Source organism: Crotalus tigris, unplaced genomic scaffold, assembly GCF_016545835.1.
Source record: "Crotalus tigris isolate CLP2741 ecotype Arizona unplaced genomic scaffold, ASM1654583v1 scf7180000017590.881132, whole genome shotgun sequence".
NCBI classification, from domain to species: domain Eukaryota; kingdom Metazoa; phylum Chordata; class Lepidosauria; order Squamata; family Viperidae; genus Crotalus; species Crotalus tigris.
Genome location: NW_024096496.1, coordinates 759,479 through 782,160, shown reverse-complemented (window position 1 = coordinate 782,160; position 22,682 = coordinate 759,479). Strand labels below are relative to the sequence as shown.

At 48.8% G+C, this 22,682-nt stretch overlaps 2 protein-coding genes across 3 annotated transcripts; both read left to right on the top strand.

Moving 5' to 3' along the window:
* Nucleotides 1-107: 107 nt before the first annotated feature.
* On the top strand, nt 108-11,089 carry ECH1 (enoyl-CoA hydratase 1). 2 transcript variants are annotated; one of them, XM_039363522.1, is made up of 10 exons: nt 108-354; nt 2,944-3,136; nt 4,665-4,753; nt 5,852-5,976; nt 6,057-6,105; nt 6,940-7,004; nt 7,369-7,439; nt 7,779-7,850; nt 8,958-9,108; nt 10,678-11,089. In XM_039363522.1, the coding sequence occupies exons 1-10, from the start codon at nt 123-125 to the stop codon at nt 10,780-10,782; spliced, it is 1,152 nt and encodes a 383-aa protein (XP_039219456.1). In that variant the 5' UTR covers nt 108-122; the 3' UTR covers nt 10,783-11,089. The 2 variants fall into 2 exon arrangements, with proteins under 2 accessions (XP_039219456.1, XP_039219465.1); XM_039363531.1 differs by having other exon boundaries at nt 346-445.
* Nucleotides 11,090-11,753: 664 nt separating this feature from the next.
* Nucleotides 11,754-22,387, top strand: LOC120317162 (galectin-4-like). The gene is made up of 9 exons (XM_039363510.1): nt 11,754-13,878; nt 15,265-15,353; nt 16,263-16,464; nt 18,221-18,355; nt 19,311-19,355; nt 19,460-19,489; nt 20,763-20,851; nt 21,013-21,172; nt 22,102-22,387. The coding sequence occupies exons 1-9, from the start codon at nt 13,834-13,836 to the stop codon at nt 22,246-22,248; spliced, it is 942 nt and encodes a 313-aa protein (XP_039219444.1). The 5' UTR covers nt 11,754-13,833; the 3' UTR covers nt 22,249-22,387.
* Nucleotides 22,388-22,682: the final 295 nt, after the last annotated feature.

Sequence of the window (22,682 nt, the reverse complement as noted above, 5' to 3'; positions counted from 1 at the left end):
AATTGCCCAACCAACCTTCCGGTGGGCTAGGGAATTCTGGGAGTTGACCATGCTCCTTAATAAAATCGCTGAAGGTTAGAAGGGGGGGTCTGTGCCCCTTTTTTCCTTTCCCCCCCCCCGAGATGGACTACAACTCCCAGCGGCCCCCTTACCAGCCACGCTGGGCCAAGTCTGCGTCGGGAGGTTCCTTCGCACGTGGTCAATCCCGGCTTTCCCATTTCGGCCAGGAGGGGGCGGCCGAGCGCGGCGCCTTGCTTGTCCGGCTAGAGAGGCGGAGAGCGGAAGTTGCGTCTCCCTCCGGAGAGGCGGTGGATGGAGCGAGGGGCGGGACCCGTCTAGCCCAGCCACTCACTGGTAGGTCTGCAGTTTTGCCCTCGACTGCGGGAGGAGAGCGGGGCGTCGATGGCGGCGGTGTCGGGGGTCCTCGGGGGGCTGCTTCGGAGGCGTGAGTGGGCTCTCTCCCCAGTCCCTCCCCGCCCGTTCCCTCCGCTTTCAGCCCCCTGCTTCTCTTCCTGACCCCTCCCTGCAGCTCCCCCTCCTAACCTCTCCCTCGGACCTCAGTGCCCATCATCCTCAGCCGGCTGGGGAGAAGCGAGCTTGCTCTGGACGAGGCAGGGGGCCCTGCACAGCTGGCCAGCGGTTGGGGGAGGGGAAGCAGATTGCCCCCCTCCCTCCTCGCCTCGCAGACCTTCAAGCTTTTGGAGGGGGGGCAGTGGGGGGGGGTCTCTCCCCGTCCATTGCTTTTTATGCAGGCTATCTTGGCTTGCTCGCTTTTGTCCCCCCCGCCCCCCCAAATCCCCAGCAGGGGTCTTTGAGCCCCCCACGAAGTCCTCCTCTCTGCTTGCTGTTTGCCTCGCCTCTGAAGTGCAGGTTGCCTGGAGCTGCTGCCCCATCTTGCTTTCCCTGTTTTCCCTGCTGGCTGCTTCCATTCCTGCCCTGTCCTGTTCTTCCCACCTGCATTTCTCTCTCTCTCTCTCTCTCTCTCTCCTTAAACCTCTGCCTTTATTAAACATCTGGGCCCCAGGGTCAAAATATTATTCCTATCTGTTGATGAATTAAGCATTCTTCTGGTGCCCTCCACGGAATCTATCCACAGTCCTTTTATCCCGATTATTGGAAGGGGGTCTCTCTCTCTCTCCCTCCCTCCCTCCCTCCCTCTCTCTTTCTCTCTCTCTCTCCCTCCCTCCCTCTCTCTCTCTCTCTCTCTCTCTCTCTGCATTCGGTGCATGCAACCTGCAGCCTTCTCCCATTAACGATCAAGCTGCTGACAGTCAGTTGACAGTCATCTGCTAATCTCTTTGCCTGGGGGTGGAATTGCAAAACTGGGACAGGCCAGGCGGGATGTTTTCCCAGGAATGCGCAACCTTTGGAAGTCTGGTGCCTGTGAACAGGAGGGGGGCAGGGAATGCAAGTAGGTAGGCTCAGCAGCGGTGAGGATCTCCCTTCCCTGGATCTCGTCCTTGGCCAGAATCTCTATTGTTCGGTAGAGAGAAGCCATTTTGTTCTCAGCAAGGGAGCAAAACCATCTCTTGTGCAGGAACTTTGGGGTTAAGCTGAAGAAATCTTTGTTTTCTAGGCATGAAGTTGGCCCACCTCTCCTTTGGGGTGTTTCGAGCACAGCCATACAGTTTCCCCTCATTTGAGGTAGATCTAGCTACTGGAAGGAAAAGGAGGGGTGACTTAAGGAGCAGGAAGGTATGGAGGTCCCTCATGCTCCTGGTGAGAGAAGCCAAAACTTTGGGATTGTTGAAATCTCCCAGGGATTTTCTGTGGCTGAGCAGAGGGAAGAGGTTCCTGGCTAAAACCAAGACGTAGGGGGAGGAAGTGGGCTTTGTATGACCATGACATAAGTCAGGCCTCCAACTCTTCAGAGGTTCAGCCCCACTTGAGTCACCAAGGAGTTAGTTTATTGGTTTGTTATACCATTAGAGCAGTGGTTCTCAACCTTTTTAATGCCGCGACCCCCCAACCGGTCGTAAGTCGAGGACTACTCAACCGGTCGTAAGTCGAGGACTACTCAACTGGTGCACCACCGTTTTGCAGAATGGGACTTTTGGCGGGCTCAGCAAGGCAGAGACAGCCTGGACAATTCCTATTGGCTTTTGAAAGCCAATAGAATTAGACTCTATTCAAGAGAGTCTATTCTATTGGCTTTCAAAAGCCAATAGAATAAAAGGGAGGAGCACAGCTAAGGAAAAGGGGGGGAAAATGGCGGACTGCGTTGTTTGGGGACCCCCGTGAAATGGTCGTTCGACCCCAAATGGGGTCCCGACCCACAGGTGGAGAACCACTGCATTAGAGCATTGCTTCTCACCTTTGGCAGCTATAAGATGCCAAACCTCTAAATCCGTGTTTCTCAACGTTGGCAATCTTAAAGTTGCTAAGGTTGAGAAACAGAGTTTTAGAGGTTGCCCAAGTCCTAATGATCCCAAGTGGTGAATAATAACCAGTGGGAAAGAAGTCACGAGTCTCCCAGGGACAAATATATAAAGGAAACACTTGTCCATTCGAGGGTCAACCATCATCCTGCCCCAGAGCCTGGGAGCAGAGTCGTGAAGGACATCGGGTTTGAGCCTTCTGGATCCCTGGGAGAGGCCTTTCGGCGGTCCCACTAGATCAGAGGTGGGGAACCACGGCCCTTTTATGACTTGTGGACTTCAACTCCCAGAATTCATGGCTCAGCCAGGAAACCTCTCCCTTTCCCCTCAGCATGGCTGGCTCAGGAATTCTGGGAGTTGAAGTCCCCCAGTCATAAAAGGGCCATGATTTCCCCACTTCTGCAGTTGATGATACTGTTAAGTGGGCAGCCAAAACTGCCTGACCCCCCCCCCCCACCCACCTTTCTGCCTGCATGCATGGAGTTTGCCCCTGAGCACAGATGGCTACTTTCTTTCAGGACAGAGCTTTGCCCACTGCTGCTAACCGTCCCGTTTTTCCTCCCAGATCTCTCCGTTCGTCTTGTTTCCTGTCGCGGCTTCAGGATCATGGCGTCCAAGCAACAGCAGTCATCACAGCAGCAGCCCAATGCCTTGCCCACCTACGAGACCTTGAAGTTGGAACGGGTGCGCGAGAAAGTGCTACACGTGGAGCTCAACCGTCCTGAGAAAAGGAACGCCATGAATATCGCCTTTTGGAGGTAACAGGAAATCAGATTTCTTTTCCGCTAGCGATGGAAGTCGCACGTCGGAGGGAGGGCGGAGATGCACGGTAGGAGATGCCTCGGGACATCTGGCTGGGCTTTTAACCTGCAATCCTTATCATGTGGACAATCCTTTAGATATGAGTCCGCCGTGTGCTGCAGCTGCCAAAAAGGCCAACGCAGTGCTAGGCTGCATTAACTGAGGGATAGAATCAAGATCACGTGAAGTGTTAATACCACTCTACAAGGCCTTGGTAAGGCCACATTTGGAATACTGCATCCAGTTTTGGTCCCCACAATGTGAAAAAGATGTTGAGACTCTAGAAAGAGTGCAGAGAAGAGCAACAAAGATGATTAGGGGACTGGAGGCTAAAAGGAATGGTTGCTGGAATTGGGTATGTCTAGTTTAATGAAGAGAAGGACGAGGGGGGACATGATAGCCGCGTTCCAATATCTCAGGGGCTGCCCCAAAGAAGAGGGAGTCAAGCTATTCCCCAAAGTGCTGAAGGCAGGACAAGAAGCAACGGATGGAAATCAATCAAGGAGAGAAGCAACCTGGAACTAAGGAGAAACTTCCTGATAGTGAGAATAATTAACCAGTGGAACCACCTGCCTCCAGAAGCGGTGAATGCTCCAACACTGGAAGTTTTTAAGAAGAGACTGGACGGCCATTTGTCCGAAATGGTATAGGACAGGGGTAGGCCACCTTGGCTCTTTTATGACTCGTGGACTTCAACTCCCAGAATTCCTGAGCCAGCCATGCTGAGGAGAAAGGTTTCCATGCTGAGCCATGCTGGCTCAGGAATTCTGGGAGTTGAAGTCCACGAGTCATAAAAGAGCCAAGGTTGCCTGGTATTAGGGTTTCCTGCCTGAGCAGGGGATTGGACTAGATGTCCTCCAAGGTCCCTTCCAACGATATGATGATGATGATGATGATCCGAATAAGCAAACTGAAAATGAGTTGCTTCTTTTTTATGAGGCTTAATCGGGGCAGACTAAGGTAGGCTTCCTCTGCCCCATCGGTCCTGGGCCTTCCACTCCCAGGAAAATGCCTTCAGTCATTACACTGTTTCAAGTGTACAGGTAGTCCTCAACTTACAACAGTTTATTTAGCGACCAAAGTTACAAGGACACTCAAAAAAGTGGCTTACGGCCATTTTTCACCCTTGTGGTCGTTGCAACATCCCCCCACAGTCAACGTGATTTACACTTGGATGTTTGCAACTGGTTCACGTTTATGACGGTCACAGTGTCCCCGGGGTTCTGGGGTCCCCTTTGGTGACCTGAAAAAGCAAAGTCAACGGGGGGAAGCCAGATTCACTTAGCGACGGTGTTTCCCATTTAACAACTGCAGCGATTCCCTTAACAAATGTGGCCAGAAAAACCTAAGATGGGGCAAAGCTCACTTAACAGATTTCTCACGTAGCAACATTGACGTTGTGGTCGTAAGTCGAGGACTGCCTGTATTGGTGAAAAATCTAAGCCTAGCAGAGCAGGTCTCTAGCGTGGTCTTCTCTTGTCATAGGGAGATGGTCGAGTGCTTCAACAAGATTGCCGAGGATTCCGAATGTCACGCAGTGGTGATCTCGGGTGCTGGGAAAATGTTCACTGCAGGTAGGGAGGACAGAGGCATCGTGGCCGAGAGAGTACTTCTCCCCTCTAGATCGAAAAAATCTAACAAGGAGCCACCTGGGAATGCACCTCTTGGGATCTTAGGTGGGAGTTCAGATCAAACTGTCAATGCTGTCAGAATTCAGTGTATACAATTTTATGCAATCACGCCAAGCCTCCTTTGGCTTAGTTCAGTGGTGGCAAACCTATATGGCACAGGTGCCAGAGGCGGCACTCAGAGCCCTCTCTGTGGGCACGCGAACCGTCGCCCCAGTCCTAGGCCTTCAGCTGGCTTTTATAAAACCTTTTCGCTTTAGGCCTCCACTGCCGGGTACAAAAAAAAAAAAAAAAAGGTTCAATCCATCAGTCAATTTCAACTTCTCGTGGGAAAAAAAAGATTGCAAAGTTGGAATTGATTGATTGAACTTTTTAGTCCCACCCAGTCTGCTGTTATCACCGCAGCCATGCCCACCCAATGGGCCACACCCACCCAATGGGCCACACCCACCCGGCACCCGCCGATGCATAAGTGGGTTTTGGGTTGCAGTTTGGGCACTCGGTCTCTAAAAGGTTCGCCATCACTGGCTTAGTTTGTACCACAAATCGTGCTTCGGGCGGGTTTGCAGGGGCGCTTTTCAAAGTTTAAAGAGTAAATGTGGGGGAGGGAGCCCTGAGTTTTAAGGAGAAATATGAGTACCTTAATACAGTCACAAGCTACAAGATACAGTCACAGTTTTGCTTTGCTGCTGAGAGGGAACCAATAAGATGCAAAATTTGGTCCCCACAGTTTTGGAGAAACCTCCAGGTCCCAGGGTTTACAGCCTTGCTTTCAGGAGTGGCAGCGTGCATTTAACAGTTAAATAAAGTAACCCATTGCTTAGAGTGACTGGGTGGGTGTTAAATGGCTGAGCTGGAGGGCCAGAATCACTCCTGCCGTTCTCCATTCCTGACCTCCTATAGCAGGGGTGTCAAACTGCCGGCCTGCAAGCTGGACGCGTCATCCAAAAGCTGCGCCCACCCCATTGCCAGCAATGGCAAAACCGTCCCAACACGTTGCACGACATCACGTGACGTTGCGGGTTTGACATGTCTGTCCTACAGGCATTGACCTCATGGAGCTGGGCAGCGTTTTCATGATGGCACAAGGTGATGACGTGGCTCGGAGGGCTTGGAACATCCGCAAGAAGATCCAGGAATACCAAGAGTCCTTCACGGTCCTGGAGAAGGTGCCTGAGCCGAGGGACTGGGGTTGGCAGGTGTGCCAGGAAACCACTTCCTCCCACTTAACAGGATCTCTGCTTTTCAGTGTCCCAAACCCGTCATTGTGGCCGTTCATGGGGCCTGCATCGGAGGAGGTAAGCCCCCACAAGTCATGCGTGTCTGAACCTGTAACTTCACGTGCCTCCAGTTCCTGGAACTGGTTGCACGATGGGGCTGTGGAAACGGCAAAACTCCAAATTCTGTACCTGTTGAATTACAGAAGCTAACCAGTACGATCTTGCTTTGCATAAGGCTCCAAGTCTTTTGGATTTAACTGGCTCCATAACTCAAGTGTTTCTTAACCTTGGCAATTTAAAGAGGTGTGGATTCAAATTCTGGGACTTGAAGCCCACGTATCTTCAAAGTTGCCAAGATTGAGAAACGCTGCTAGAACTGCTTTACTTAATTTATAAAGCTGCATCTCATGATCTCTTTGCTGAGGGGCCAGGCCGACACTAGGAGTGCTGTATGATTTTGGTATCAGCCTGACTGGAAATCTGCTCTCATCTAGTCTATGAGTAAAAATGGAATTCTGGAAGGAAAAGGGTTTTTTTCCCCCCTGGCTGATGTACCAATGTTGTTGATTTTTGAGAGGCATTTTTTTTCTGCTCATGGAAGGAACACTGTCTCTTAAGATACCCCCTACCTAGTCATGGATCTCGGCTGTTTAAAAGCCGTTTTCAAAAAGGCGAATGCTCTGCAACTTGGGCCCGTTTGATGCTGCAGCACTATGGGCTATTGAGTCTTCTTCCAGGCTGTTGCCACCCCTGACTCGCTGGGGGTGGCCAGAGGATGGGTGACACAGGGCCTTCCTTGGAACTGGACTGGGTGGGCTCTGAGATAGGAGCTTGGCCACTTTAGGCTGCTGTGGTGGAAGAAAGTTGGGATAGAAGGGTGGAAAGCAGACCGTGGATCTTGTCTCTTTGCAGGTGTGAATCTCATTACGGCCTGCGATATTCGCTACTGCACGCAGGACGCTTGGTTCCAGGTGAAGGTGAGTTTGCCGTGACACAGTTTTACCCTAAAAAATGTCTACTTAATAAGCATCGGTGACGCTAACAAGGCACAGATATATTTCCTTCCTTGCTCTCTCGTGCTGCTCATTTCTCACACACACACCCACAAATGCACGTGTGTTTATTCCAGGCCATAGGCTTGCCAGAGACGGGTTTGTACAAGTGGGGAAAGAAAAAAACAACAGCCAATTTTATCCCTTTGGGCTGGCATTGCAAATTGCATCCCAGTATTTCAGGCCCAGGGTGGGTGTCCTGATATCCCAGCACCCACTTTGCCCTTTGGAATAAACCTCAGTGGGTGCCCCTGCCCGAACCCCCGTCTCCTTGCTCTCATTTCTTAAGGAAGTGGACGTTGGACTGGCCGCCGACGTCGGCGCATTGCAGCGTTTGCCACGCGTCATTGGGAATCGGAGGTGAGGGATTCGCTTCCTTTTGGCTCGGCGTCCTTCCTGGTCTTGCCCGAAAGGAACTGCGCGGCTTCCACTACTTTGCAAAGTGGCAGCTTTCCACTACTTTGCAAAGTGGCAGCTCAGACGTGGTTTGCTCAGACGAGCTGCATCTGAGACGTGGGCTGGCTCAGGAATTCTGGGAGCTGGAGTCCACAAGTCTTAAAAGTTGTCGAGGTTGCAGAGCCCTGATCTTGGGGATGGGCAAACAGTCAGCCCTCCCCCCCCCAGTTCCTTCTGCCCACAAAAAACTGCCTGCTTGTGACTCGGGTCTCTCTTAACCCCCTCTTGATGTTCTCTCTCCAGCCTAGTGAACGAGCTGGCTTTCACGGGCAGAAAGCTCATGGCCCCGGAGGCAGAGAGCTGCGGCCTTGTCAGGTGGGTCTCCCTTGAAGCCGAAGGCTGGGGGCTTGCGGGAGCTTCTCAGTGTTGTGTTTTTGCTCGGAGAGCCCCCTTGTCAAAACCAGTCCCCGATTTCACGTCTCGCTGGGGCAGGCAACTGGAAAACGTTATCCTCAAATGGAAGGCCATTGGTTCGCCTCCATCTTTTAAAAAAATGGAGATCCTAAATATTATCTGAGTCTTCCCGCCCAGTTGCAAAAGACCCTCACCTCCTCCCATTGAGCTCAATCCAGATGTTTCCATGGAGGCGTCCCCAGGACTGTTTGCCTGGCATTCTCCACCCACGGTTGTCTTGCATTTAGTCCCACGGGATTTCCTGGCTGGTTTCCCCCCCCCCAATCCAGGAACTAAGCAGGCTTAGCTTTCAAGATAGGGCAAAGTTGAGTGAAGGCTGTCTTCTTCTGAAACAACTGCAACCGGGGGATGTGTATTAATCCCATCAGGCTTTGCTGGCTGGGGAATTCTGGGAGTTGATGTCCACAGCTCTTAAAAGTTGCAAAGGTTGAGAAACGCTGAATTAAAGTAGATTGAGCAAGACTGTAAGGTTTTTTTCCAACTTCCCCTGGGCCAGGGGTAGGCAACCTTGGCTCTTTTATGACTGGTGGACTTCAACTCCCAGAATTCCTGAGCCAGCATGGCTTAGCTTGGAAACCTCTCTCTTTCCCCTCAGCACGGCTGGCTCAGGAATTCTGGGAGTTGAAGTCCCCCAGTCATAAAAGAGCCAAGGTTGAGAAATACAGGCCTAGGCCAGGGGTAGGCAACCTTGGCTCTTTTATGACTGGTGCACTTCAACTCCCAGAATTCCTGAGCCAGCTGTGTTGAGGGGAGAGGGAGAGGTTGCCATGGTGAGCCATGCTGGCTCAGGAATTCTGGGAATTGAAGTCCATGAGTCATAAAAGAGCCAAGGTTGCCTACCCCTGGCCTTGGGCTGAAAAAGAGAAGAAGGCCTAGCTGGTGTGTAATCTGGGGCCTTGAAAGTTCCTTAGAATGTCATTCCTTTGAACTCCCAAATCCAAGACTTGCATTCTCGGGCTGGAAAAAGCTGCCACAACCTCAACAATTCCTCTGGCTTCCTTTCCCCAGCCGCGTGTTCCGAGATCACGAGTCAGTGCTGCAGGGTGCCTTTGATTTGGCCACCGAAATCGCCTGCCGGAGTCCAGTCGCGGTGCAGGGCACGAAAATTAACCTCGTTTACTCCAGAGACCATTCCGTGCCCGACGGCTTGAAATACATGGTGAGCGGTTAGGGTTGGGGTTTTCCGAATACGTGCCGCTTGCGGTTTGTACGTTGGGAGGTCATGGCCTTGGTGCCAGATAACGGAGAACAGAATGATAAACCGGGAAGGGACCTCGGAGGTCTTCTAGTCCAACCCCCCTGCTCAGGCAGGAAGCCCTATTTTATTTGGAAAATGCATACAGCCACCTTTCCTAAACCAATAACTCTGGGCCCACAGCCAGTTTGTAAGAGGGAGGGGGAAAATCCCCAGCATAATAAAGCTTCTGTAACAGTGATACTAAAAAGCAGAGACATCACCCTGCCAACAAAAGTGCGTATAGTCCAGGCCATGGTTTTCCCAGTTGCAATGTATGGCTGTGAAAGTTGGACCATAAGAAAGGCTGAGCGCCAAAGAATGGAGGCCTTTGAACTATGGTGCTGGAGAAGACTCCTGCGAGGCCCTTGGACTGCAAGGCGTTCAAACCGGTCAGTCCTAGAAGAGATCAACCCCGACTGCTCTTTAGAAGGCCAGATCCTGAAGTTGAAACTCAAATACTTTGGCCACCTAATGAGAAGGAAGGACCCACTGGAGAAGGGCCTAATGCTGGGAAAGATTGAGGGCAATAGAAGAAGGGGACGACAGAGAATGAGATGGCTGGATGGAGTCACTGAAGCAGTAGGGGTGAACTTAAATGGACTCCAGAAGATGGTAGAGGACAGGAAGACCTGGAGGAACATTGTCCATGGGGTCGCGATGGGTTGGACACGACTTCGCAATTAACAACAACAACAACAGTGATGGCGAACTTTTTAGAGACCGAGTGCCCAAACTGCAACCCAACACCACTTATGTAGTGCTGGGTGCCGGGTGGGCGTGGCTACGGTGGTCATGGCAGATAGGTGGGTGTGGCCAGCTTGATGTTGCTTCTGGGGAGGGACCCCTGTGGTAGCCGGGCACGGTTGGGGAGATCCAGGGGGTCTTTGGTGGGTGGGGTGGTGGGTGGGGCGGTGGGCAGGAAGCTCGTCCTGCGGAATAAGGTGAGGCGAGGCAGGGCAGGGGTGCCATTGTCGCAGGGCAAGGTGGGGCCGGGGGCGGGGCGGCTGCTGCCTGACAACATTGGCTCCCACACACAGAGACCATGGATGCTGGGATGCATCCGGCCATGTAGGTCCTCGGCCAGTCAGCGGGTGGCTGGTTGAAGAGGACGGTTGCCATCTCTGGGTCATGGCGCGCGTGCCCACAGAGAGGGCTCTGAGTGCACCTCCGGCACGCGTGCCATAGGTTCTCCACCACTGTTCTATAAGCCAATCCGAAAAATAGAAAAAAAAAATTAGTGATTGTGCAGCCACCAGAGGACGTCCTAACTAACTCGCCAGTGGATGTGTTTGACCCCGTTTGCTTCCTGGCTCCAGTTCTGGGGGGGGGGGCTCTTCACCCCCTGGCAGGAGATCAAGGGGGTTGGGAAGAAGCTATATTTCCAGGGCACGGCCGAGGAGTGAAAGTGCCCCCCTCCCTGGAAGATGCTGGGCCAAGCAAGGGAAAATCACTTTTTTCTAACTCTTCCTTGCATTCTGATTTTTCCTGTAGGCTACTTGGAACATGAGCATGCTTCAGACCGAGGACATTATCAAGTCCGCTCAAGCTGTGATGGAGAAGAAGACCCCCAAGCAGGTGGTCTACTCCAAACTGTAGATGGAAGCCTGTGCCTGCCCCGAAGCAAGGGCTGTGTTTGTGTGTGTGTGTGTATGTCACACACTCCTGCTTTGCAGGGGCCAAGCCTGGAGCCTGGGTTACGGCAAGACGCCAGCCTCAAGTGCCTTTGAATCACGCACCGCCCGCCTGTCCTGTTGATTCTTTAGGGGCGCTGCGAAGCGATAACCCCCCCCCTTTTGAAAAGGGGTGCATTTTCCAGAGCATGCAGGTTAGCAACAGAAGAGCATATTAATATAGACGCCCAAAAAGTTGGTTTTAACGAAGATTAAATCTTGTTTTAATTATGGCCTGTTTGGGCTTTTTTATTTTGTATATATATTTTGTATATATTCTATATCTCACCTGCTATTCCAAAAAGCCAAGCCCCGTGCTTTTTTTTTTTTTTTTGCTTTTTTTTCTTTTAAGGGTTATGGCTATGAATTTACAAGGTGATGGAAGGTCAGCCAGAGAACGGAAAAATTTCACTGCAAACAGTAAAAAAAAGTCAGGAGGAATCTGGTAGCATGTTTTCCGATCGAGAAATTTTATTTACAAGCAGAGGTTTTATTGAGTTGATGCTCAGAAGTCAGAAAGAGACCAACAGTATCTTTACTAACTAGCATGTTTTATTCCGAGGCAGACTTTTTTCATCAGACTATTTTATTTTAATTTTTTTATTGCTGTAGGTAATAATAATAGTAAAGTTGGAAGGGACCTTGGAGGTCATCTAGTCCAACCCCCTGCTCAGGCAGGAAACCCTACACCATTTTGGACAAATGGCTGTCCAGTCTCTTCTTAAAAACCTCCAGTGTTGGAGCATTCACCACTTCTGGAGGCAGGTTGTTCCACTGGTTAATTGTTCTCACTGTCAGGAAGTTTCTCCTTAGTTCCAGGTTGCTTCTCTCCTTGATTAGCTTCCACCTGTTGCTTCTTGTCTTGCCTTCTGGTGCTTTGGAGAATAGCTTGACTCCCTCTTCTTTGGGGCAGCTCCTGAGATACTGGAAGACTGCTATCATGTCCCCCCTCGTCCTTCTCTTTATTAAACTAGACATACCCAATTCCAGCAGCTGTTCCTTATATGCTTTAACCTCCAGTCTACATGTATTTCCTCCTACCCCCCTCTGCAAACCAAAGTGATTCTAAATGATCGTCATTTCTCTGTTGTTGCATTATTAGAGCAGGGTGAGCAAGCAAGAGGAAAATACTGGGTTTGTGGGCTTGGGGCTAACTTCAGAAATGGAGCGAGCCCAGGCCTACGTGGGGGAACAATTCTTCCTGCAGGAGCAGTGTGGAAGCCAGCAAGAGTTGTAACGATTCTGTTCAGTTGAAGAAAAATGGGGGGGGGGGCAATTTGAGGAATTAAGTGCTTTATAGCTGGGCGTGGACAGAGCCTTCTGCTTCTGCTACCGTTTGCGGCATCCTCTTTCATTTTGCCCCATCCTCCTTTGATCACTTCGGCCCAGAGACGGGTCAGAGTCCAACCGGCAGGGCGTAGTTGCAAACGCCACTGCGCATCCCTTCTCTGTCCCAGCACCATCCTGCCCTCTCTCCCAATTAACCCGGATTGCCCAGCCCTCTTGCGTTCCCCAGTCATGCTCCACAAAACCGTCAGCTTGCTTAGTCAGGCATATCCCCCCCTCTGCGAAACTTGTAAAATTATTTGCTGACCATTCCTTCGAAGGGTCGCTCCCTGCCTCCGCCCTCTGCAGACCGCACAGCCACCCATTGTTCTAACCGATGCCCCAGTTAGAGGCTTTTACGAGGCTGGTTTCCTGCTGGTCTCGAACCAAAGCGGGCAGGGCTCAAATATTTGCTGGACACGTCTCCCTCCCCGTGACCACTCAGTGACGGTTCCTTGGTAAAGCTCAGAGAGAAATGCAAGTGTGGGCAACATTGTCCCTGAGCCTCTTGGTTGCCCCAGAGTTGGTGGGGAAAAGGGGATGGACTCCAAGAATGAAGACGCCCCACCCGCCCCACAAGATAGATCGAACTAAGAAATTGATGCTCTTGCTATTTAATAAAATTATACATTAAAAATGGATAAGAGGAATCTGGCACGTCTTGAATTTGCTTCCCCCTCTGTCTTTTGTGAATTTTGGGGCTTGTCTGAGATGCTTCTCACCTGACTTCACCTGGGTTGGGCTGAAGCCTCTCTTGATTGACCCTTGGCAGTGGTTTTTCTCAAACAATACCTGGATATGATCCCGGGAGACGGGAGGAAGAGACGCAGGCCAGGCAGCGCTTGGATAAGAAGCAGCTGAGCCTGGAGAAGCAATGGGGGGGGGTCTGGCAGATGCCTCATTAGGGACCCTCCCTAGTTTCTCGGACTGCAAAGGCGAGGGGGGGGGTTACTTTCATGTAACTTTGCAGTAACGTTCAAATTAGAACTTCCAATTTGCTTCTTCTATGGACTACCTTGCAGAGCTGTCATATTCGTCTTGTCTTGCTTGATGGCAGTCCCTCTCCAGGGAACACAGTTGTGGGAGATGGATAGTGAAAGAATAGCAACCTTTATATCTAGGCAGAGATTCTCCCCCCCCCCCTTTAAGTATCTGTGCCATCCGCACAATAAACCAGAGCTGGTTTGGAGTTAAATTTGATCCCATCCAATGAATCTTTTTGGTTGTAAGATTTGCTGGGTGAGGTGGGGAAGTTTTAAAATCTTAGAAATCCAGATTAAATTAAACTTTCCGGTCTTCTTAGTTTACGTGCAGCGTAAGTTTACTTCTGTTATTAGAACCCCTATCATCCTATCCTATGTTGTCCTGGCCTGAGTGAGAATTCTGAATTTAAAGTCCAATTTGTTGGAAGCACCAGACTGAGCAAGGTGGGGCCAGGTGGGTGGGTGGGGCTTTACAGGAAAGGTCCCTAAGACTTTCCTACCTTGTCCAGGTAGGAAATAGAGCAGTGGCCTCTATTTGTCAGGACAGGTGGGCTGTTGCCTCTGTGCTCCACCCTTCCTTCCTCGCTTCATATAAAAGCAATAGTTAACGGTGGCCTTGCTTCTCACTCGGGCCTTGATCAGGACCAGCGGCTTGAAACAGGATCAACATGGCTTTCTTTCCAGCACCTGGCTACATGCCTGTTTATAACCCGGTAAGTGTCTCTCTCACCTGGTCTTAACCTCATAATATCTTTGCAACAAAATTTTTATACACCGGATGGAGAAATGCTGAAAAATGGAAGGATGGATAATAAAGATGGCAGAAGAGATCTCTTTGAATCGGGGATAAAACAGTAAGTACTTCTATAAAAGATTGGAAATTGGTTATGGACTTTTTTTTTTTTTTTTTTTTTTTGAGCTGAAAATGGACAAAAGCCATGTCTGCATTTGCTGGTTGAAAAACGGCCTGAATGTGGGCTATTCTAATCTAAGTTAATGTTATTACGAGACAATAAATTTGTGGACCTTTTGGTGGTTTCTGAACTTGGTTTCGTTCAAGCTGGTAGAACGCCACGGATTTGAATTGAACCCTGAGCTACGTCTATTTTCTTGGGATAATAAATTGGTTTGTAACTGCTAGGGAAGATCAGAAACCTCTTATTTAATCATCTTTTCTTTTTGTCTATTTCTGCTGTTCGTTTTTTCTTTTATATTTTTGTCTTTCTCTTAACTTTTCCGTGTTTTTTTCGTGTTTATTTTGATAAATAAAGGGACGGTGGGATAAAAGAAATTTGAGATTAGGGTAGAAAAATAATGTGAGAAACTGTCAGACCCTCCCTCCTTCTCTTGTACGTAAAGGAAGGGAGGGGGATGAGCATTCAGCCTTCAAAGTAGACCAGACTAGGAACCCAAACTCCCACATGCTAATACTACTTTTAAAGGGACAGAATCCTGCTGGTCTGAAAGCGGCAAGCAGATGTTGGCAAGCAAGCAACCCCCCCCCCCCCCAGGCTCAGAGACCACCCAAAACTCTTTAGTTCAACCCTCAGCTGTAGAGGTTCTCTTCTATTGGAAGAAATGAAAATGCCCATTATTTTTCAAAATACGTCGGCCAAACTTGCTACGCTCATCTGGGGTTCAATTCTCCCCCCCCCCTTTTCAATACAATTCCTCCCATCCCAGTGTGCAGTTGCAACAGCCACCTCACCCACCCACAGATGAAACACAGTTCTCCTATAAAAGCTCCAGAAGTGCAGAGGAAAAGGTCACGCCAGCCTGTCCCAGTTGGCACTTGCAATGTTTCTCCTTTCCCTAGAGGTTCCTCCAGTGCATGGAGAGATCTGATAAGAGTCTGGCATCCAGCCAGTCTTGCTCAATCCACTGATCACCCATAAAGCAGAACCGGTCAGCGGCTGCAATTCTGGTGCTTTGCCACATTGGGTGTGTGTGTGTGTGTTAATCCTTAGCAGAGGACTTGGTTTGACTCAGAAGCCACATGGAAAGGCTGATACAAACCACAGGTTGCAGTTGGCTGGTTTGAAGGTCAAAAGTTGTGTTTTGCAGTAAAACCACTGGCTTCATTGTTTTCTGTCTTCCAGACTCTCCCTTACCATCAGCCTGTCCCTGGGGGACTCCATCCTGGGATGTCTGTCTATGTGCAAGGCAAAGTGCCCAAACATACCAAGAGGTAATGTGTTGTTGCTTTTTTGGGGGGGGGGGCTCACAGGAAGGGCAAGAACCTACCTTGCTCAAAATATTTCTCTAAAATATATAATATATATGGGTATGTAGGTCTTTGGTTATTCGGGTTTTCTCCCGCGTCAAATTGGAAGTGTCTTGGCGACGTTTCGATGAAGTCCCATTCGTCATCTTCAGGTTGGTGTTTGCGGCTTCGTGCTTCTGCTCCTAGAAGCACGAAGCCGAAAACACCAGCCTGAAGATGACGAATGGGACTTCATCGAAACGTCGCCAAGACACTTCCAATTTGACGGGGGAGAAAACCCGAATAACCATAGACCCACATACAAACACCCGCAAAAACCTCAGAAAACAATATATATGGGTACTTTATACAGTCCAAATTTGATAGCAAGATTATCGCAAAACTGGCATGGATGCATTTGGACATGGACATGTCCTGCTCAGGTGTTGGGTAGAGTTTTCACTCTGACCTCGAAAAGTCTTTCTGAATTCTTCAGATACTGGTAATTCCACTTCCTGGTTCTTCCAACTCCAACGCCTAGGGGAGTTCCTATGCCCTGAGGACTAGGAACTTGATTCTTGTCTGCTGGAGATCTCCCTCCCTGCTACTGTGCTAACCAGGCCAAGCCTGCTTAGCTTCTCAGATCCATCAAGTTCATCTGGAAATCATTAAATGTTATTTAAATACGATAGCCATACATAATCTTAGGCAATATTTTCTTAAAATATTATAAATATGGACCACCCAAGAGCACTTCCTTTATATTTTTAAAAACTGGGTTCTAGCTTCACGGCGGAGGAGAAGCAGGAGGCAGAACCCTACTCCAAGGTTCCTGCACCTCCCTTTAATTTTCCTTTTTTTTTTTTTTTTTTTTATCCCCTGTCTCTCTACCAGATTCCGGGTGAACTTTGCCTGTGGCCAGCACGAGGGGGCTGACATTCCCTTCCACTTCAACCCTCGCTTTGATGGGAAGGACAGAACTGTGCTCAACACCTTCCAGGGTGGCAGGTGGGGCAATGAAGAGCACCACAAGATGCCCTTCCGGAAGGGCGAGCATTTCGAGATCATCTTCCTTGTCAATGACGTTGGATACGAGGTTGGTACGCCTGGTAGAGGCTCTTTTGGGACAGCAGTTTCCTCTCCGTTCCTCCCCCCCCCCCCGAGAAGATAAGATAACTTTTATTGTCATTTTTTTACTGTGGGCACAACAGCACACATCAAAAATGGAATTTAGTTGTCCGCTCTCAAAGTGAAACATATATATGACCCACACCTAAACATACTATGAACAACATATGTACAGTCCCACATCCCTACATATATGTAGCAAATAAATATTAATTCACCCTTTGTCTGGAATGAACCACAAATGTATTTAATACTGAGTTTCCCAACTTCATATCTTCCATATAGGTTTTAAGTAGTAGTAATAACAACAACAACAACAACAACAACAATAATAATAATAATAATAAGAAAGACAAAAAAGTCTGGATAGTGGACGTGGCAGTGCCTGGAGACAGCAGAATAGACGAGAAAGAACTGGAGAAGATAACAAAATACAAAGACCTACAAATAGAAATAGAAAGACTGTGGCAAAAGCAAGCAAGGGTAGTACCAATAGTCATAGGCTCCTTGGGTGCAATCCCAAAACAACTGGAGCACCACTTGAACACCATCAGCATTGACAAATTCGCTATTAGTCAATTGCAAAAGGCGGCCTTACTAGGAACTGCTTCCATCCTGCGACGGTATCTGTAATACCATCAAACATCCACATCTACCTATCCCAGGTCCTGGGTAAGGACTCAATAGGTAGACAAAACGCCAAATCCAGTCTGAACATCTGGCTGACTGCGATGATCCATAATAATAATAATTATTATTATTATTACTATTATTATCCCAGGTCCTTGGTAAGGACTCGATAGGTAGACAAAATGCCAAATCCAATCTGAACATCTGGCTGACTGTGCGATGATCCATAATAATAAAAATAATAATAAAGTTGGAAGGGACCTTGGAAGTCATCTAGTCCAACCCCCTACTTAGGCAGGAAACCCTACATACCATTTCAGACAGATGGCTGTCCAGTCTCTTCTTAAAAACTTCCAGTGTTGGAGCATTCACTGCTTCTGGAGGCAGGTTGTTCCACTGGTTAATTGTTCTAACTGTCAGGAAGTTTCTCCTTAGTTCTTGGTTGCTTCTCTCTTTGGTTAGTTTCCATCCGTTGCTTCTTGTCCTGCCTTCAGGCGCTTTGGAGAATAGCTTGACTCCCTCTTCTTTGGGGCAGCCCCTGAGATACTGGAACACTGCTATCCTGTCCCCCCTCGTCCTTCATTAAACTAGACATACCCAATTCCAGCAGCCGTTCCTCATATGGTCTAGCCTCCAGACCTCTAATCATCTTTGTTGCTCTTCTCTGTATAGGCAGTTCTCTTTTAGCAACAACTGGGACCAGAAAACTTGGTCATTAAGCGGAAACGTGTCTGTCTGTGATCAGACTGCAGCTTTTGTTTGCTTTGCAGAGCTGTGAAGTTTGTAAGTGCCAGGATGGGTCGCGAAGTTACGATTTCATCACGGTTGTAACTGCAAACAGTCACTAAATGAGAACAACCTGTTGCTAAAGAAAAAAAAACATTTTGGTCTGGGGGGAGAAAAGGTTATTGGTAAAACAAAGACCGCCCCCTTTTTTCACATACAACTTTTTAAATCTTTTTAATCCCCTCGGTGGCCACTCTGCTCAGCTTTGGGGTGGGACGTGTTCCCGGCAAGAATAAACAGTTTTTTCCTTCAAAGAAAATGGACCCTCTCAACTGAGCATTGATTCTTTTGGCTTTGCCCTCTGACAGGTTTTGGTAGACAGAAACCCCTTCTGTAGCTACGCACACAGACTCCCCCCACAAAGTGTGCAGGTTGTGAGCGCTGATGGAGACCTGGAGCTGGAATCTCTGACCGTGATGGGAGGATCAATGACGGGGAACATGGTAAATGTTTGTATTGACAAGTCAGCACCTCCTGATCCTTGATCTCTCTTTTGGGAATGGATTCTGGGTTGGCTCAATTCCCACATTCTCTTTCTCCCCTCTGATCATTCTTCTTGACCCCCCTAAGAATGGCCTCCCCCTCTGGGTCCTCAACTGACATGGTGTACATCTTTGCATGGTAGCAAGGGTGATCCTCGGACCAGCAACTGAACTGGGAACAAATTTACCCCAGGCCAAGGTCCTGCTGTCCCCCGTGCAGAGGTCCATAAAGCAGAGTTTCTCAACCTTGGCAACTTTACTGTTATGGTTCCGGCTAATGAAACACTTCAAAGAACTTCCAGGCATCGATTTCCCTAAAAGTCTTTTATTGCTTCAAAATGTCGGCACAGGCATAATGAAGTTTATGCTAAGATCTAAGTTCTCTTCCTCTGAGCAGTTAAATTATCAGCATGTTCCCTCCCTAAATTAGCTGTCATATATCACCGTTATCCAATTAGTGTGAAGGTCAAAGGTTTCCTTCCTCTCTCTTTCCCGGGCTTTTCCCTCCACCCTCTTCTGCTCTGCATTAACTCTAAAAATACCAGACAGTTCTGCATATTGTCAAAGCAAGGATATACAGTATCTGCAGCGTTGACATTTACATTGTGTGATCTCAACTCCAAGAATGACTTAGAACAGGGGTGTCAAACTGCCAGCCTGTGGGCCGGTTGCATCATGCAGAGGCCGTGCCCACCCCCAGCAATGCGGAAAAAGTCGCGATACATCGCGACACATCATGTGACACGGCGGGTTTGACACCCATGGCTTAGAAGATTCCCGTGCATCTCTCTCAGAACCAATCCAAGTTAAAAGTAACTGAGTTGAGCATGCGGTACAAAGGAACCCATGAAGGCTTCAGCTGACCTGGGTGAATATGCTGCACAAACTCAACCACTATTGTCTTCCTCTCCTTTAGAGTATGATGCCAGGCCCTGGGTATGGGTCACCACAACACCTTCCTGTAAGTACTCCGAAGGGAGCAGCGGGCAAGGATATTCAGGGCTAGCGGTTTTGGGAGAAAAACATGGAGTTAACAAACGCCTCTTTGGATTTCTTTCCCATCAGATGATGACATCCCCAGCAGTCTACCATCCAGTAAGTACAGAGAGATTTTCTAACCATGCTTGTCTCTCCTTATATTAGCCTGAATTTGCGGAACAGGACACAAACCAGGAGGTGGGCCATTTGTGTATGTGTGTACAGGTAGTCCTTGACTTACAACAGTTCATTTCGTGGCCAACCAAAGTTCAACAGCACTGAAAAAAAAAATGACTTGTGACCATTTTTCACACTGACCACCTTTGTAGCATCCTCGTGGTCACGGGACCAAAATTCAGACACTCATAATTACGATGGTTGCAATGTGCCGGGGTCCGGTGAATCTTTGCGACCTTGTGACAAGCAAAGTCAGAGTCACTGAACAGTTGTGTTAGTGACTTAACCACTGCAGTGATTCACTTAACAGCTCTGGCAAGAAAAGTCACAGGATGGATCAAAACTCACTTAACAACTGTCTTGCTTAGCAACAGAAATTTTGGGCTCGGTCGTGGTCATAAGCTGAGGACTGCCTGCTTTCAGGTGGAATTCAGGGAGGCTTATATTTCTTGGTGTTTGGCTTGCAACATGCTCACTGTCCTAAAATTGACCTCAAAATAGAGTTTTCCAATAGTTCTTTTAATCTTGTGTTATTTGCACAAAAAGCAAAGCAAGTGTGCAGCTAAGCTTAATTAATTCCTTTATACCAGGGGTAGTCAACCTTGGCTCTTTTATGACTCGTGGACTTCAACTCCCAGAATTCCTGAGCCAGCACAGCTGGCTCAGGAATTCTGGGAGTTGAAGTCCACGAGTCATAAAAGAGCCAAGGCTGACTATCCCTGCTTTATATTTCTACATATCCTTGTCTAATTTCAAAGTTATCTTACTACAATAAGCCACGCCCAACACGACTGTTCTGGTTACTATGCCCATCAAGGCTACTCAAATAACTACACGCAACAAGGCTGTTTTGGTTACTATGCCGAACAAGGCTGCTCACGTTGCTGTAAGCATTGTTGGCCAAGCTGCCATCTTAATGATTTTGACCACATTCTTCTGAGCAAACAAACCATTTGAACATGTCTTACTTTTGAGGCCAAAAATTAGTTGCCTGGTTGGAAGGAAGAGATGCTTGTAGCCACCAAGGAACGCAGGGAAAATCCATCCAAGGCAAGATCCTGGAAGCTGCCTCCTGCCCCATGAGATGGATCCCCTGGTTGGCAACCCAAGATCAACTAGACTGCAGTTCCCTTGATCCCCAGCTGGCAAGGACAAGAGGCACACAGCTGGATGGGGGGGTACTAAGTGTAACCTGGATTCGTGTCTATTTCAGACAGTGCCCTACACCGGCAACATCCCTGGTGGTCTGGGAGCCAAGAGGACCATCGTAATACGAGGCTCTGTTCCGATGAACTTTAACAGGTCTCGGCTGTCTTTTTTCAGCATGCATTTGGGGGTTCAGGCAGAGGAATGGAATTGTTCTCAGAACTGACTGTCGTTCTTGGAGAAAGGGGTGGGAGGGAATAATCAGATTTCCCTTTATTTAATTCAACTATGCCTGCGTTTTATTCTTTTTTTCCAAGGTTCCACATCAATTTTAAGGCCGGCCAGGATATTGCTCTGCACATTAATCCGCGCATGGGAGAGAAAACAGTCGTGCGGAACAGTTTTCTTAATGGCAGCTGGGGACCCGAGGAGCGGGATCTGCCCTTTAACCCTTTCCAACCTGGGCAGTACTTTGAGGTGAGTTGGCTTTGATTCCAGCACAGAGGGGTCTCGTCAAGAAAGAGGTGAACAAAGTCAACACGGCAGCTACAGCTAGGCAACTGATGGCTGGTTCCTATTTTATCTGGTTCACGGACATATTTCTGGATTCCAGCAAAGAGCTAGACCGGTTGGCTGCTGAGTAGGCAGGCAGTGGGGAGTATAAAGAAGATCTGGTGTGGTGCCTCCAGAGACGGAGGACTCCATCTCCCAGAATTCCCAGCAAGCACAGCCATGAGGAATTGAAATCTGAACCTCTGGAACAGTGGTTCTCAGCCTTTTTAATGCCACGATCCCCAACCGGTTGTAAGTCGAGGACTACTCAACCGGTTGTAAGTCGAGGACTACTCAACTGGTGCAGCACCGTTTGCAGAATGGGACTTTTGGCGGGCTCAGCAGGGCAGAGACAGCCTGGACAATTCCGATTGGCTTTTGAAAGCCAATAGAATTAGACTCTATTCAAGAGAGTCTATTCTATTGGCTTTCCAAAGCCAATAGAATAAAAGGGAGTAGCACAGCTAAGGAAAAGGGGGAAAAAAATGGCGGACTGCGTTGTTTGGCGACCCCCGTGAAATGGTCGTTCGATCCCAAATGGGGTCCCGACCCACAGGTTGAGAACCACTGCTCTGGAAGGATGTTGAGCTGAATACCCCCTCTAGTGGTTAAATGTGGAACTGCCTCTCCAGATAGCCATTCAGAATCCTGGTTTACTTCTCTCCTGGAAAAATTGCATTGCTCTTGGAGCATTAGGGGGGAAGATAAAAAAGGGTGGCAGTCACAACCCCTCATTAATAAAGCTCCACCACTTATGTATTCTGGGTGTCTTCTGATTTTGACGCAGGCTCCAGGACCGAAGTTGATCCAGATGTGCTGTTTCGGCCACACTAACGTCTTTCTTCTCTTCCCAGCTTTCAGTCCGCTGCGGCAACCACCGATTCAAGGTTTATGTCAATGGCCAGCCTTCCTTCAACTACGCCCATCGTTACCACAATTTTCAACAGATCAACACCCTCCAGATCGGTGGAGACGTGGTCCTTTCCTATGTCCAATACTAAGCATGGTGGCGGTGGGGGGGGAAGGTAGCACTGGCAGAGACCCCCCCATTTTCTCTCTTGAAATCTGCCAGGAGACTCAAGAGTCCTGCTGGATTGCTGTAGTCTACATAAAGATTTTAATAAAGATACTTTAATTTGGCTTTTTTGGAACAGCCGTCGATATATAAGCAACAAAATAAAGAGCCACGCCAGACACTGTCGTATCATGTTTAGCTGGCTGCCCTCAGCTGATTAAGCCACTGCAAGCTGCTTTATTTAATTGTTGAATGCATTCTTTAACTCCTGAAAACAAGACTGAAAAAAGGAGGCCCGGAGGCTGTTTGACCCTGATGGGACCAAATTTTGCATCAGCAGCCAAACAAAATGACAACCTGATCTTGCAGATGCCTCAAAGCGAGCAAGCACCACAGTCCCTCACAGCCAGTATTTATACA

Bases quoted from the DNA above. Each gene is read 5' to 3' on its own strand.
- ECH1 (XM_039363522.1), top strand. From the start codon at position 123: ATGGACTACAACTCCCAGCGGCCCCCTTACCAGCCACGCTGGGCCAAG. The intron at 4,754-5,851 runs GTAGGGAGGACA...TCTGTCCTACAG, and splicing joins TGGGAAAATGTTCACTGCAG to GCATTGACCTCATGGAGCTG. The intron at 5,977-6,056 runs GTGCCTGAGCCG...TCTGCTTTTCAG, and splicing joins CCTTCACGGTCCTGGAGAAG to TGTCCCAAACCCGTCATTGT.
- LOC120317162 (XM_039363510.1), top strand. From the start codon at position 13,834: ATGGCTTTCTTTCCAGCACCTGGCTACATGCCTGTTTATAACCCG. The intron at 16,465-18,220 runs GTTGGTACGCCT...GCCCTCTGACAG, and splicing joins TCAATGACGTTGGATACGAG to GTTTTGGTAGACAGAAACCC. The intron at 20,852-21,012 runs GTCTCGGCTGTC...TTTTTTTCCAAG, and splicing joins GTTCCGATGAACTTTAACAG to GTTCCACATCAATTTTAAGG.